Raw genomic sequence first — 14809 nt, 5'->3', positions numbered from 1 at the left:
TATCATTGTTGCAATGCTCAAAATAGCAGTGCCAGACTTTCATTAACATCAACGCTAGACTGCTAAATATTTAAAGAAATGGATAAATTTCACCTGAAGTGGGACAGCCCGGCACACATGAAAGCAGAAGCACAATCAAAATGTAAATCTAAGCGGTTGTTTTTATCTGTGCAATTTCAGTGTCACAGTTAGAGGGGGATGCCAAAGGTCTCTTTAAACAAAATATTTTCCTTTGATTGAGCTTTTTGTTTTTAAAACAGAATCATTCTCCAACCCCCTGCAGATCCCTACAAGGCTCAGAGCCGACAGAAGTAGGTGGGGGTGGTGAAAGGGAGAGCTATATATTTGATTTGTTTGGGTTTTTTTACCTTGCAGAGGAAAATGAACTCCTACAGCAAACTCTTCTATGCCAAAACAGCCATGACACATCACCTCCATCAATGCTGACAACTTGAAATTTGATGTAGACATAATTTTCACATGACAAGAAGGATTTGTTCTGCCTTCTTTTACTCTTCTTCAAATTCTCATGCATGTCAATATTTGTGTTTCGCATGCCCACGAACGCATACAGACCACAGCAGAGATAACTACCTGTACTGTTTTCCACCAAACAATTAAAGAACTAAAATCTCCGCCATCGCAACCCTTCTCAATTAGACATGACTTGGACACCGCAGTCTGCAAGCAGACAACAGACTACACTTCCCATTTCAAAATCCAATTTACTTTTAGCAGAACAAGGCAGGCTGATCATTTGTTGCGAAACAAAGGGAAAAGCTCGAACAAATGAACTGTGTCCTGCTAGAAGCAGGCACATTGTTTCAATTCCTCGGAGTCCAAATTTTGTGGGCCGCGTGGAGCGGCAAGCTGCCGCCAAGGCCAAGTCTGCAATGTTTAAAATCCTATTCTTCACCTCATTTTTCCCATCATGGCTTTGGGCTGTTAAATACACCCTCGACCTCCAAGTAGTGACAAAAGAACAGTCACTTCCATTATCCCGATCAGTAAGTCTTCATAGTTGATGAAAATAAAAACAGTTAAGTGGACACGGGCTACTTTGCAGGAGGCTACCTGTGGGGAAACGTGCAGTAGCCCCCATGTCCTCATGGAGGAGGGGGAGCTAGGCTTCAACACGCATCACCAAACCTGTGTTAAAAATCCCACTGTAAACCAAGCAAGCCGCTGCCTTAACATGTTTGGCTTAAATGCCGTAGCACGTATTTTGAGCAACTCGCTGGACTGCAGCTCGTGCTGTCTAAAACCAGACTCTAACACACCTTGGAGCTGGTGCAGGTTTTCCCCGGCTGCCCTCCAATTTCTCTGTGCTGTACGGACTAAATTGCCCGTGTAGCAGCGTAAGGGAACTCCACCTACAAGTCAGCAGAGGAACCAAGTAATAAATAAAGCCAAATAAAACCAAAGGGCTACAAAAAAATACGTGTTTTGTTTAACTTTGCACACATAAGACATCTTATAGAATCCAGTAGCAACACTTAAAAGACTGAGTTAACAGCCTTCACATTGGAGACAAGTAAGAATAGCAAGGAGAGAGGAACACCAGGTGTGGGAGATTTAAACTCCTCGAACACAATGAGATAGCGTCTGCTATAATCACGAGATCCAGGGAGCAGGTCACCCACAAAAAATATCCTTCTATACCACTGCTCGTGCAACTTAACTAAGCTATACAATAAGCTCCAACGAGACATCCTGGATTTGGCTGCTGGCAAGAACACAAATGAGAAATGCTTCGGTAGCCAGGAAATATGGGCTACCGCTAACACGGCACGTACTGCTTAAATGAACTGATACAGAACTTCCATATGAAAATTTATTTATTTAGACATCATTTGGGGGCAGTGTATGTATTACTGTGAAATGAGATGAATCGTCTTTCCACCATGGGAGGATAGAAGGCTTGAATACAGTAAGAGGAAAGGATTCTTTGAAGAAACAGCAGAGGGGAAGGCAAACCATAGCAACGCCAACGTGCTCTAGGTAAAGACAGGGGCAGTCCCAGGGAGGAGCAGGCCACCCTGCTCGGACGTGGACCAGCACACACTTACACGTGGCTCCTTCCAACAGCTTCCTGCCCATTCAAGAACTGTGCACAAGCAAGAAGGTGCAAGAACAGAGCTGATGCGTAACACTGACCAGAAAGAAATTCCTGCTTTACAGTTCCTCAAGTGATGATTTTTTTTTAGAGTCATTTTCTTCTTATAGAGCTGTATTACCTTCTTGTCACTAATGAGAGGCCAAAGAATATATGTAGTCCTGTGCTGGAAGGTAGCCTCGTCAGCTGGGACATTTCAGGCACGTATACTCTGGTGTACTCTGGTAGGGATCCCCATTAAAATCATTTGAGCAAAAGCATGCACAAGTTCCTTAATTCAACATGTCATCCCTCTAAGGCCTGGGGACCTCACTTCAACAAGTATTCCAGAAACATTTTTTCAAGGCTGGAATAAGCCAATGCAACCAACTGCCACATTCGTAATAATGCTCTTTCCTATTACCAGTTGGCACTGATTTCTACCATGTAACAGCCTGCTTAATAGCCAGAACATGATAAATATCACTAATCCTCATTTGTTTTAAACACTGCTTCTGGTTGTATGATTTTCCATCTGGCTTTGATCCTTTTTCTCTTTGTTTCACCATTAGTACCCTGTTTCACTGGGTTTTGGCCTTTTCAGTTAAAACAAGAAGTCCCTTTATTTACCAGCACTTGTCGCACAGTCCCTATTGCAATGAAAAAGCACAGTCATTATCAATATCCCCAAACACACCAAATAATGAACTGCCCTCTCTGCCACAAGGTAATCAAAAATTTAAACACTTCGGAATGCTCCTACTAATAAATCAAGTATTTCCTGTACAAACTCATTTGCAATGTTGTTACAAAACCAGCAAATATACTTCTTGAACTGTTTACCTCATTATTCCTCTTCAGTCAGCATGGGGGAGGTCTGAAGTAGGACTATTGGACACCATATTTCAGGAGGAGTCAGAAAAAAATAACAAATATAACTGATTTAAGCAAACATAATTCATGTGAAAGAACTTGGTTTTATTTAGGTTTTGGTTTTTTTAAACCCTCCCAGAAGGTGACAGATGGGTGGTAACAGTCCTCATGTCTGTAAAAGGCTGATTTCAGAAGGAAGCAAACACTTTTTATCCATGTCCACTGAAAAGTGAGACAAATGCCGCCACTTTGACCTGCACAACTTCCCAGAGACAGGGCCATAAAAGGCGCCAACTGAAGCTCCCGTGCAAGCAGTAGGAAACCTGCCACTGAAGGTTTTTTGCAGACACGTTTTGTCGTGTTTTGTCTGGATAAACTTTACACCGCTGGAGGTAAAGAGGATGGTGACTGAGAAGTCACATATGATCCATATGATTAGAACATCAATATCTGCGGCACAAACTCCGTCTGCACAACTACAACTGCCAGCTGACCAGCGCCGCTCCCTTTCAGGCATGCCTGGCTTCTGCAATGCCTGAAGGGAGGGATGTGTCCTAGGAGGAGACCAGGAAGTTTGCAGATCCTGGATCACGCAAATAACCATTTCTACAGTCCAAAGGCCTCCTGAGGAAAAGGCCAGCACGCAGTGCCAACACGCTGCTGTCATCGCTGCTCGATTGACACAGGGACGGGGCGTACTGAAAAACCAATGGTGTCCTGGCTATCACACCTCAAGCTGAAGGAGGCTTTTGGAGTTCCACGTAGGACTGCACCTAGGAACTCAGAGGCTGCCTCCGTCCCACCGCAGCTATGCAGGGCCACCACCTGTGATGCCCCAACTGCTGCTTGTCACCAAAGTCCTTCCCTCCGTCTGCTACCACAGTGGTTTTCATGGCTCCTTTTGGGCAAACGGTTGCGCTGGCTCAGTTTAAGAGAAGAGCTGTACAGTAACCCAGCCAAAAAAATTCCTCTATTTGAACTTTAAAGGTATGCTTACAAGTTTTGCATGCACAAATAAGAAGGCATAACCTTTTTACAACTTAAAAGCCAAGTTGAGGAAAGACATGTGACATTTTGATTTGGACCCATCACCAAAGCCTTCGGCTATTCCTGGGGCTTTGGAAAGGGATCCACTACAAAAATGAAATTGAAACAAAAATAAAATGAAATAATATAAAAGTATATGTAGGCCATTATTATTTCAAAACCTCTGAAATCACTGCAGAGGTACCAAAGTACCACAAAGTACAAGATTTAAAAAGATATACAGTACAACATTTAGACAGATGTTCAATTGGAGGTTGGAGGGCAGAGGAGGAAAGGTGCATATCCAACACCTGACTTCATCTTCTATTATGAATCCACTCCAGTGATTCAGTCCTACCTAATGGCACATGCATTCGTACAAAAATCACAGATACATGCCGCTTGTAATTCCTATTATTAATAACAACAGAAGTAACACAGATATTCCTAAGTCATAGTCACAACCCTAGGTGAAACAGCGTGCTGAGGGACGTCAGTATGGGCAGAACCAAACCATTCAGAAAGCAGTAAGTAATCTAACAGCACTTCTATTGCATTTGTAGACCAGAAGCATTATTAGAAAATTTCTCCCCATCCAGAAAGCTGAATTGTGGTTTAAAAATAAATTACTGCAATTATACAAAAACAAAATCAAAGTTTGATTTTAGTGTACATCACTGAGGGCAAAACACTAAGAGAGCGATTCTGGTGATAAACTCTGGCACTCTGCGTGAGATACTTATGCACCAAAGAATAGCAACTAAAGCTATTTTAAATATATACCTACAAAAGCCTTTCTTAGTAGTCTTAATAACATATAAAGACTGTCAAACAGACAAAGCACAAAATGTTTTTTAGAACGTTGGAAAACAAATTATTTAATCATTTATACATTACGCTTTCTTTCTGAGAAGTCACATATGATCCATATGATTAGAACATCAATATCTGCGGCACAAACTCCGTCTGCACAACTACAACTTTCCAGGCTTAAAAACCTAGAGAAAGCATGTTACAAATCACTGCTGCTTCAGAGAAAAACAGTATTTACTTCCTCTGTCTCATCCCCCCCAGATATCATACTGCAGACCAAGTTGCCGAACAGACTTATTTCTGAGGTAAAGGGACATATTCGACATACATAGATACACAGATGCACACAAAGAGACAGTACTTACAGCTAAAGATGCCTGGAGGTGGATGCTCTGTTACAAGCAGACAGTTCTCTTCATCACTGTTATCCCCACAGTCATTCTGTTGGTTACAAATCAATGAACCAAGATACAAGCATTTACCACTGGCGCAGGTGAATTTGCACTCTGAAAGGCAAAAAAGAAACCAAAACAGAAATTTGTGAGGGAACTGGTGCTTACCTTCTTCACTGCTAGAATGACTGATATGAGAAGCAGTCTTTTTCAAGTAGATGTTATCGTGGTGGATGGGTCTTTGGAACTTCATCCCCAGAATAAATAATATAGTATTTGTAAGCATTGCATGTATAAATATATACGTGACACGTTCTAGATCACCAGAATCAATCCACTAGTAAACCAGATTTGCCGTTTAGGGAAATTAAACTTCTTCTTAAAAACGAGACAATATTTTTTTGTAGTTCATGTCGATTACAATTCACTTGGAACAAAGACTGTGTTCTCATGCATGTTTGTGTGGCACCTTGCGTATATAGGGCAAGACAGCACTATGAATAAAAATAATAATTGTTGCATATTAAAAAACTCTTGCACAATGTAAAACAGCATCAGCTGTAAGGCAGCGGTATAGTTTGTAACCAGGAACAATCCTGTCCAGACACAGACAATTATTCCTTAACTGCCTTCCCAAAGCCAATTTGCCAGTCTCCCAACTAATTACAATCAAGCACTCAGTCTGCACATTGAACTCCCACATGCCAGTTTGCTTAACAAAGTCAGTAAACTTCTAAAGCCTCTATAAAGTGGCTGAACACTATAAGCAGGCATGCCATATTTTGTACATTTCGTTCATTACAAAGAAAAGAACTGTTTCCCCCAAATATCGTTCAATCATGAGAACAATTCCTACGAGACCAAGTATTAAAAACTTTGTTGCCTCAAGTTCCTTCTTCTCTCCCTTTCTCTGCAAAAGGATACAGGCTGGCTAACAAATCCTGTGTAAGATCCCTCGCTAGACTGATGTCTAGCTCCTAAAAAACAAACATCAAGGGAAAACTCTTTACCTTGTCTCCCACCGACAGGAGAGCTACGCAGTCACCCCTTCAGACAAGGATGACATTACCTCCATCCTTGGCCATTTGTTTACTGGTAAAGACTAAGTGCTAACCAGTGCTAGCTTTTTATAGGAATTATAGTCCAGTGCCTTGTCATCTTGGATGTTTTTTCTTTAATTTTCAGAGCCCAGTCAGACAGGGCTTCCGTCTGACTGACTTGTCTTCTGTCTGAAGCTGTAAAACCTCAGTATTTAAATAAGGCTTAATGTACTAAGGATGTCTACTATGGTTGATAATTAAAATTCCATTGCCCTTCTGCTAAACTGATCATTTAAATGTCACTTCCAGAAACGAAGCTTTATAGTAAGTATTTGAGATGTAATTAAGAAATGTTCACAAAAAATATTCAAGCAATTATAAAGAGCTTTCTCACTAGGCTTGTTCCAAAGTTAAATACACTACACATATAGAACAGAGGACATATTATATCTAGACAAATTATAATTTAATGATTACACTTCCAGCACGTTGACAAATTCTGGCCATTCTCGTTCACAAGCGAAGGCAAAGCAGACAGAATTAAACCCAAGGAACACTCACAAGTAGTTCATTAAAGCGGTGCCATGCCCTGAACACCGGGCTTCCCCGAGGGCTGCAGTTTGGGTTAGCTGATTCTGCTTAAGAGAGGTGGTCACTGGTCCTTCCCAGCAAAGAGACAGCACTTGTTCAGTTTCAACAGTATCAACAAGAGACTTTCCTTTAATATTCACAGCCCTTACTTGCTCTGAACTGAGACAACAGGACCTATAGTTCTAAAAAGCCCCTAAAACAGTTACCGAGGTGCGATACTAACCCACACGAATCTGATGTGTAACATAAGCAAAATAATAGTGAATAAGGGGAAAAATAAATTGGGAAAGTGAACGAAATAATTTTTCTTAGGAAATGTGCTTTGTAGGTAAAAGTGATTTGCGGACTTCACTCTGAACACTTTTCATCAACAGTATTAATGGCATTTTGGTACATGTACCAGCAAGAATCTGCTGCTGCAAAAATACATACATCAACATGTGCAACACATAAAATGCTACTTAGGAATATAAATAAAAGCCATAAAATACTATGCAAGAAAAACAAGCATTTCCTCTGGAAAAAAAATTTATCCTTTCATTCCACTTGGTCAAACTGCACTTAAAAATCAGTGAGTATTTGCCTAAAGAAGGTCCTCAAGATTTAAGCTTTTTCAGTCCAACCCTGTAATACCTGAACTACTCAAATTGTACAATAAAATACTGTACAAACAAAATTTTTTCCCCTGCTCCTTTGTCACCCTGTCCTTCTCTGCTACAACAAAGAGCTGAAGAGGCATTTAAGGGCTTAGTTTTTCTGTTTTGAGTATAGAGTTTAAAAATTTCATAACCGGAGTAAGCCTTTGAAACCTAAGGAACTAAGAAGGTCATTAACAGTTACTTTCAGAAAGGAGACTCTAAAGATCAGTCTCAATATTAACAATCTGATAATTACAACCCATTTCTGCAACTTCGTGAAGTAAGAAACTGGAACAAGAAAAGAACAAAGCTGCCTTGGAAGATTAGAAAAGTTGGCTTGAAAGGGTTCAAACTTTCAAGGATCTTAAATGAGGAGTATAACACAGGGTGAAATTAGAGGGGTAAAGGACATACTGCTTCTATTTGAAAGACAAATATCAAACACCATATTGCTTGAAGTTAGAATGTTTGGCCTGTTACTTTGGCTACAATTTTTAATTCTTTCCTGTGTCTTTGTGTTGAGTCCTGATACAAAGCTTTCCACGCTTCCCCCATGGATGATATAAAGTTCTCAAGCAGGATGTCAACTCAAAAGCAATTAAAGCTAAGAACTTTCCATTTCTATTTGCCACCAGATTATACAGTCTTCAGACAAAAGACCAAATGAAGCATTGAATTTTCGTCACTCTATTAAAGTTTTAAAGTTCTGGTTTTTAACTAACATTACCATAAGAGGACTAACCAGAGGAAAAAAATTGTGCTCTAAGGTGTTTGGTTTTGCTTTGGTTTTTTGGTGTTTTTTTTTTTCCTGGATAATGGACCACATAGAAATTTGAATTCAAAAAGCAGACTCAATCAACCTTTCCTGTAAATTTTTATGGCTACTTCCTCATTCCCTCAGATTTGGGAACCATTGTCAAGGTGAATTATTCACCATTATTCACCCTGGTCAAGGTGAATAAAAAAAGTCATCAGGCCTCTCGTCCCCTGTTGATGTGCCCACGTTGACTGGAAGGTTGCTCGCAATACCGCAGGAATTCTGTGTTTATTTTAAAATGGCCCGTGTTGCCAAAATCATCTTGCCTTGTGATCTCCCACCAAATCTGTCTGCCAAGAAAGCAGTCACCATGTACTGGGCCTGGCTGGGATGGAGTTAACTTTCTTCATAATAGCCCTTATGGTGCTGGGTTTTGGATTTGTGACCAAAATAGTGTTGATAACACACCAGTGTTTTGGCTATTGCTGAGCAGTGCCTGCACAGCATCAAGGCTTTCTTTTTTCCTCACCCCGCTCCTCACAGGGAGGAGGCAAGAGGCTAGGAGGCAACACAGCCAGGACAGGTGACCACAACTGACCAAAGGGATTCTCCATGCCATACAGCATCATGCTGAGCAATAAAAAAAAGCGGGGTTGTCTTCCTGTTGCTCAGAGACGGGCTGGGCATCAGTCTACTTGAGGGAGGTGATGAGTGACTGCCTTTGCCTGACTTTTTTCCCCTCTTTCCTTCACTTTCTAAGCTGTGTTTTTGCTGTTGCTCTTCCTATTCTCTCCCCTTCCTGTGGGGCAGGAAGGGGCGGCGAGCGAGCGGCCGTGCGGGTGCTTAGCTGCTGGCCGGGATCAACCCACAACACATGCACATGCAAAAGTAACTTGTAAATCTAACAAAATTTAATATCCGATGGAGGACATGAAAGTGCAAAAATTACCCTGTATAATCGTGTTCTGTTGAAGTCTGAAGGAAATACTCAAAGGAAAAATGTATGAATGGGACAAATTAATTAAACAGCTTAATCAATGAAAATACAGATACTTTTGAACACGGAGCATACTTAGCAGCAGGTATTTGTGACTTGTAAACAAAAATGCAGTACCTTGAAGTAGTTTGCGTAGTAAATGCCTTTAAACAGGGTGTGCTTTTTCTAAAACTAGAAGAGAATCCTTCCTTGTAAAGGATCAAAGTCAGGTTGATGGAGATAGTCAGAAGCAAATATTAGCGTATCGTCAAACTGAAAGTTGGTAAACAGACCTGCAGAGGTCTGTACTGAAATACTAGGAGTGACCTCAAAACACTCTGACAGGGAAATCCAGACCAGTGCAGACTAGACCAATGTGCCTAATGACACACCAGAGCGCCCTTTTCAGCACGAAGTCCTGTACTTGGCTTGTCTAGACAAGAAGAGGGGGAAAAGCTCCCGTTTTGAAAACAAGCCAGCACGATCCTTCTTTCATGAATAATGTTTCAAAGCTAGGCAGTTTCCCTCTTCATTTTCAAGTGGCAATTAGTGAAACATCAGTAGGTTGGTCAGCAAGGCTCTGACTAGAGCTAAACCTGAAGCAAGATGACAGCTACTGGAGGCTGAAAAAACCAGCCCTTCTTACACTTTTATCTTACTATGTTTGTAATTATGTCTGCAGCATAATTTTAAAATTTATCTTGCCGATATACTGATTCTTCAACATAAAGTTTTAATAAGCATACTTCCAGGTAGAACGAGACTACCTTGGGAAAAAAGGAATACTAAGAATACTATTATGAATGTTTCCTATTTTTCTAAACTGTATGCAAGTAGTATGAATAAGCACATGGTTCACGTGTTTAAGGTAGATACTTGTATGTGTAAACTCTCTACACACAAATACCCATTAATATATGACTGCATTTCAAATTGTTAATTGAAGGCTACGTTTCTGATGCAAGGGCAAAAGATGGATTTGTCTGGTGATACAAAAAACTCCTCTGATCAGAGTTTTTTATTGTGAAATGCAAGATCTGCTGTATTGGGTAGGCTTATTTTACATTTTCTGTGCCTATCCAACAAGATAATTTTATCCTTGCATTCAACTTAATTCTTTTAGACTTCATTTACACTTGACTTCATCCATATGAACAGCATTCCCATTGTTTTGTCATCCCACTTACTGTAGGGCATTTTTAATTATAGCTAAGTGCTGTTTGTTTTTGTAATGTAAATCCAACCACAGGCCAAGAAAAAAAAAAGCGACAAAGTGTCATATTGAAAAAATATGGTAGTTTAGGCCACTGTTACGATGCATGTCACAGCTACTTATTTAACTGTTCTGAGATGATTATCTGACCCAGGGGCAGAGTTCTATTCCATCCGTTCGAATAAAAAATAAAAAACTGTGCGTGCAGCCAGTGATCTCAAATTGGTTTGGCTAAATCGTAGTAACATAGTACAAACAAACAAAATAAAATCCTAAGTGATGTCTGGGAGTTATCCAGAGTGTAAAGGCACCCTCCCAAAATCCAGGGAATTGGTAGCAGCCCTGGCAGTACAACCAGCAGAGGGTGATCAAATACCCTGCTGGCACCAGAGAAGTAGAAGGCGAAAATCTCTTTGCCTCCGGGTGGATCTAGATCACTAGAATAAAGGCCTAATTTCTAATTTCTTACATAAAGATTCCATTTTAAGTATGTCATCATACTTCTTCATACTCCCTTTCATATTGCAACACATAACAGCCTGAAAGAAAATATGTTTAAAGGGCATCATCACCTGTTATAAGGGTAATAAGAGGCAGAAGTAGTAAATTGGGGAGGGTGGGAGGAAGCACACTTCGCTAGAGATTAAAGAAATATAAACCACAAATACCAGAGTCAGTACAATAAAACCCTGTTCAACCTCTGATAAACATCTGTCTGTGTATTATTTTTAATATTGCAGATTGTAGCTTTATAATGGGAAGTAAATCATAAATAGGAGGCAGTGTACACAAGGAACATGTTTATTTGGGAAAAAGCTTGGTTAATAAGGAAGATGGCAGGCTGCCACGCGATCTAATAAATCTCCATTGGTGCAGGGAAGGGAGGGATAAATAGGTCTTTACAAAACAAAAAAACACTTCATAAAAAGAATGCCAAGCAGAATACCAGCAAAACTGAAAGCGGATCAGCTTATGCAGGGTAAGAAGCCAAGCCGTAAGCCAGAGTCAAAGGCCTGTCCTCGCTGCCCACAGCCGCACGCAGGAGAGGGGAGTCGGTTCTCAGAGCCAGGAAACACCGAGACCGAGAGACCTTCTCTGCCCAGGGGAGATGACAGCCTTAAAACTGGACCGATTGAAAGAAGACTGTTACGGGTTCAAAACCAGTCTTGTCTCATTTGCTGAGCTGCCACCCTCTTGCAGTCCCCCATGCTCACTTGCCTATCCAGCAATTATCTTTTCATCTTCTTCTTAAGGCAAAACCTGATGTGATGCCCTTTTAACTGGTTACTATTAGTCTGGAGAAAAGGAGGCTGAGGGGGAACCTTATCGCTCCCTACAACCTCCTTTCACGTAGTTGTAGCCAAGTGGGAATCGGTCTCTTCTCCCAAGTAACAAGTGATAGTACAAGAGGAAATGGCCTCAAGTTGTGCCAGGGGAGGTTTAGGATGGATACTAGGAAAAATTTCTTCACAGAAAGGGTTGTCAAGCATTGGAACAGGCTGCCCAGGGACGTGGCTGAGTCCCCATCCCTGGAGGTATTTAAAAGACAAGTAGATGTGGTGCTGAGGGAGGTGGTTTAGTGGTGGACTTGGCAGTGTTAGGTTAATGCTTGGACTTGGTGATCTTAAAGGTCCCTTCCAACCTAGACGGTTCTATGATTCCATGATTCTACTTACGCCAGTAGCTAAAGGAGGCAAACACATTATTCTTATGTACAGGTAGTGAAATCTACTATCCAGCTCACCAATTCAGAGTGTTAGAACATTTCACTAAGTTCACCTTAATCAATAGCCTGAACGAAATTACATTAGAAGCTGTGGGGACAACTGAAAGATCTCCTTTATTTTGAGATTTGTCAGTGGGGTTGGTGTTCATCTGTGATCTTTCTTCCCCGTATATACCTGTCTCCAGCATGAAAAAAAACAGGGAGGCCTCTTCCTGGAGTCCTTTGGGGCGTTATGAGAAGAGTTTTCATCAACACTGGAAACTTTTTCACACCTACACTAAATTCAAGAGGCAGGCTGTCACTCAACCATCATCCTGCCCACACAGCGAGCCTCCACAGCTTGGCAGCAGGGACCAGCAGCTCCCCTGAGCACGTCTCTGAGAACAAGGAGCCAACAGCTCCCATCACAGCACTCATCTCAAATGGACAGGCCTCTCCAAGGTGACCTTGAAGACCATCAAGCTCACCTAAACAGACAGTTATGCCACCACAGGGAAAGGTTATTTTACTGGCACCTTCATAGACAATCTTTTCTAGTTTATTCTTCATTTATCTTTCCATAAAACAGCAAGGCAATATCAGAGTACAGGTTTGTATTTTCTGCCCTTCTACCCACTTGCTTTTCCAGACCCGGCAATGATCTGCCCATTTATGCCCACACAGCACTGAAACACCAGAGCTCCTCAACAAAATGCAAGAATTGCATCCCCTGCTACACATTCATCTAAAGTCTCCTTCAGAGCCCCACCAAAGCAGCCTGACACCTTCTCTAGCCACAAAGCTTCTGCAGAAACATTCCCCGCCAGCGCCACGTGCCCTGCACTTGCCCGCTCGGGGATTTGTGTCAGTGCCAACAACTCAACCGAGTCACAGTCTTGACTTTGACCCGTGAGGTGCTTGGGTCAGAGCCCACAGAAAGGACATAGAGCGCCGGGGCAGAAGTGTGCAGCTGCCCAGGTGGCGGACAAGGAACACCTTCACTCCAGCTCCTGAGAAGGAAGGACTTACAAGGGATGGGTTTCCACCAGCCATGAGCCTCACGTTTCTCCCAGTTCAACGCAGTCCACTATGGCATGCCAGGCCCACCTGTGAGCCCACGTCCCAGCCCATCACCTCACCCCAGGGAGGTGCCCGATGCCCCAGGCTAGGACAGTGCGACGGGCCATGGCTGCCAGGCCCTGCTCTGATGGACCCCAAGGGAGCCCCCACCTCCCCCTGACATTTCTATACGTATTAGCAGAGTTTTCCTAATCAAGGATGGGGAAGGCGCATTGGTGACTCAGCTAATGACACTCTCATTTTCATGAGGAGACGATTAAAACTACATTAAATATGTACCTTACAATTTTTGTCAAGCACAACGTCATTATCATGGGCAAGTGCAGATGAGAGAGAAGTGAAGGGTATGTGCAAATGAGATTTTCTTAACGTCTGGTTCTCCTTAATCATAATTCAAAGAATTCCTGAATTATGGTAAATATTTTTAAATTATCTTGCTTGGTTTTCATCTTAAGAAATCTTTAATAATCACAAGCAGTGTCACCTACCAGGTTTGCAGAGTGCTGCATACATAGAAGAATATAAAATTAAAAATCATGTTACTGTAGCAGCTTCTTGTTTTTTCTTTGAAATATTGTTTGTATAGCAAATAGCTCAAGACTAGACCATTTTATCAGGTAACATAACAAACTTTGAATCCAGAAAAATATATACTAAACCACATTCACTTCACAGATGCGTTGCTAAGTTTTGATTACAGTCCTAAAAATGGGCCCAGATGAGGACACAACAGTTACTGCAACACCCGAGGACTGTCTGGGGGTTGGATAAGTGGGATGATTGGTGGGAAAAAGTGCTGTCTTTATGTTCTCTGTTATTAAATTAGGTCAGATTACTTAAGACTGTGACCCCTGTAAGGCAGGAACTGTTTTCAGTTAGCTCTCTTAGGAGGTACTGAAATACAGAATAAATACCATTCTCATCTGCAATTGTGTAATGTTGCTGAAGCAAACAGGGGTCTGAGAGTACACCCGAGAACTTGAATTTCCATATAAGTCATGTAAAATGCAGGCAAGAGTATACCATGTTTCAGGTGGCTGTTCAGAAGATTTCAACATAATACTGATGACAGTATTTTTTTTACCCATCTTCCTATGCATACTGTGCAGAAAACTAAGAGAAATTAATGTATTTACTATGTGTCAAGATGCGGTACAGTTACGGAGCTTCCGCTGTAACGTGAATTCCAGATTTTAATAGACAGGAGCGTTCTCCTTTCATTTCTCAATCACATTTGAATTGCGTAATGCACACTAATATGAGTAATGACAAATTTTTTTATCATCTGTAACACGTTCTCCAACCAATCCACATCTGCAGAGATTTGCATGTTCCCGTAGTAAATACCTTGTCACTGTTAGTTCTTGTACTCTAAAAGCAATTTCCCTTTAAGTCCAATTATCTAAAAAGTGTCTAATCCAGGTCACTGTGCTTCAGTGTTCACATAACAAAAAATAGAAGCAAAATAATACACAGAGTACAGCCAAGCAGATTGCTTTCAATGGCTTGCATCACACAGCACAGACAATGTTTTCTACAAACTAGTACTGTCTTGTATCAATTGTTCTTTAATTCTTCAGTTCAGTTCTTCAGTTTAATTCAGGTCTATC

At 41.3% G+C, this 14809-nt stretch overlaps 1 protein-coding gene across 3 annotated transcripts in view; it reads right to left on the bottom strand.

Moving 5' to 3' along the window:
- The window catches only part of LDLRAD4 (low density lipoprotein receptor class A domain containing 4), a 298353-nt gene that overhangs the window by 150440 nt on the left and 133104 nt on the right, over positions 1–14809 (bottom strand). For all 3 annotated transcript variants that reach the window (XM_054190618.1, XM_054190617.1, XM_054190619.1), the window contains one exon: positions 5173–5313. In XM_054190618.1, coding sequence (XP_054046593.1) covers positions 5173–5313 — 141 coding nt within the window. The remainder of the gene's footprint in view (positions 1–5172; positions 5314–14809) is intronic.

This window comes from Rissa tridactyla, chromosome 2, assembly GCF_028500815.1.
Source record: "Rissa tridactyla isolate bRisTri1 chromosome 2, bRisTri1.patW.cur.20221130, whole genome shotgun sequence".
In the NCBI taxonomy this organism is placed as follows: Eukaryota; Metazoa; Chordata; class Aves; order Charadriiformes; family Laridae; genus Rissa; species Rissa tridactyla.
Note: the sequence above shows the minus strand (reverse complement) of the source record. Positions and strands in the feature narration are given on the sequence as shown.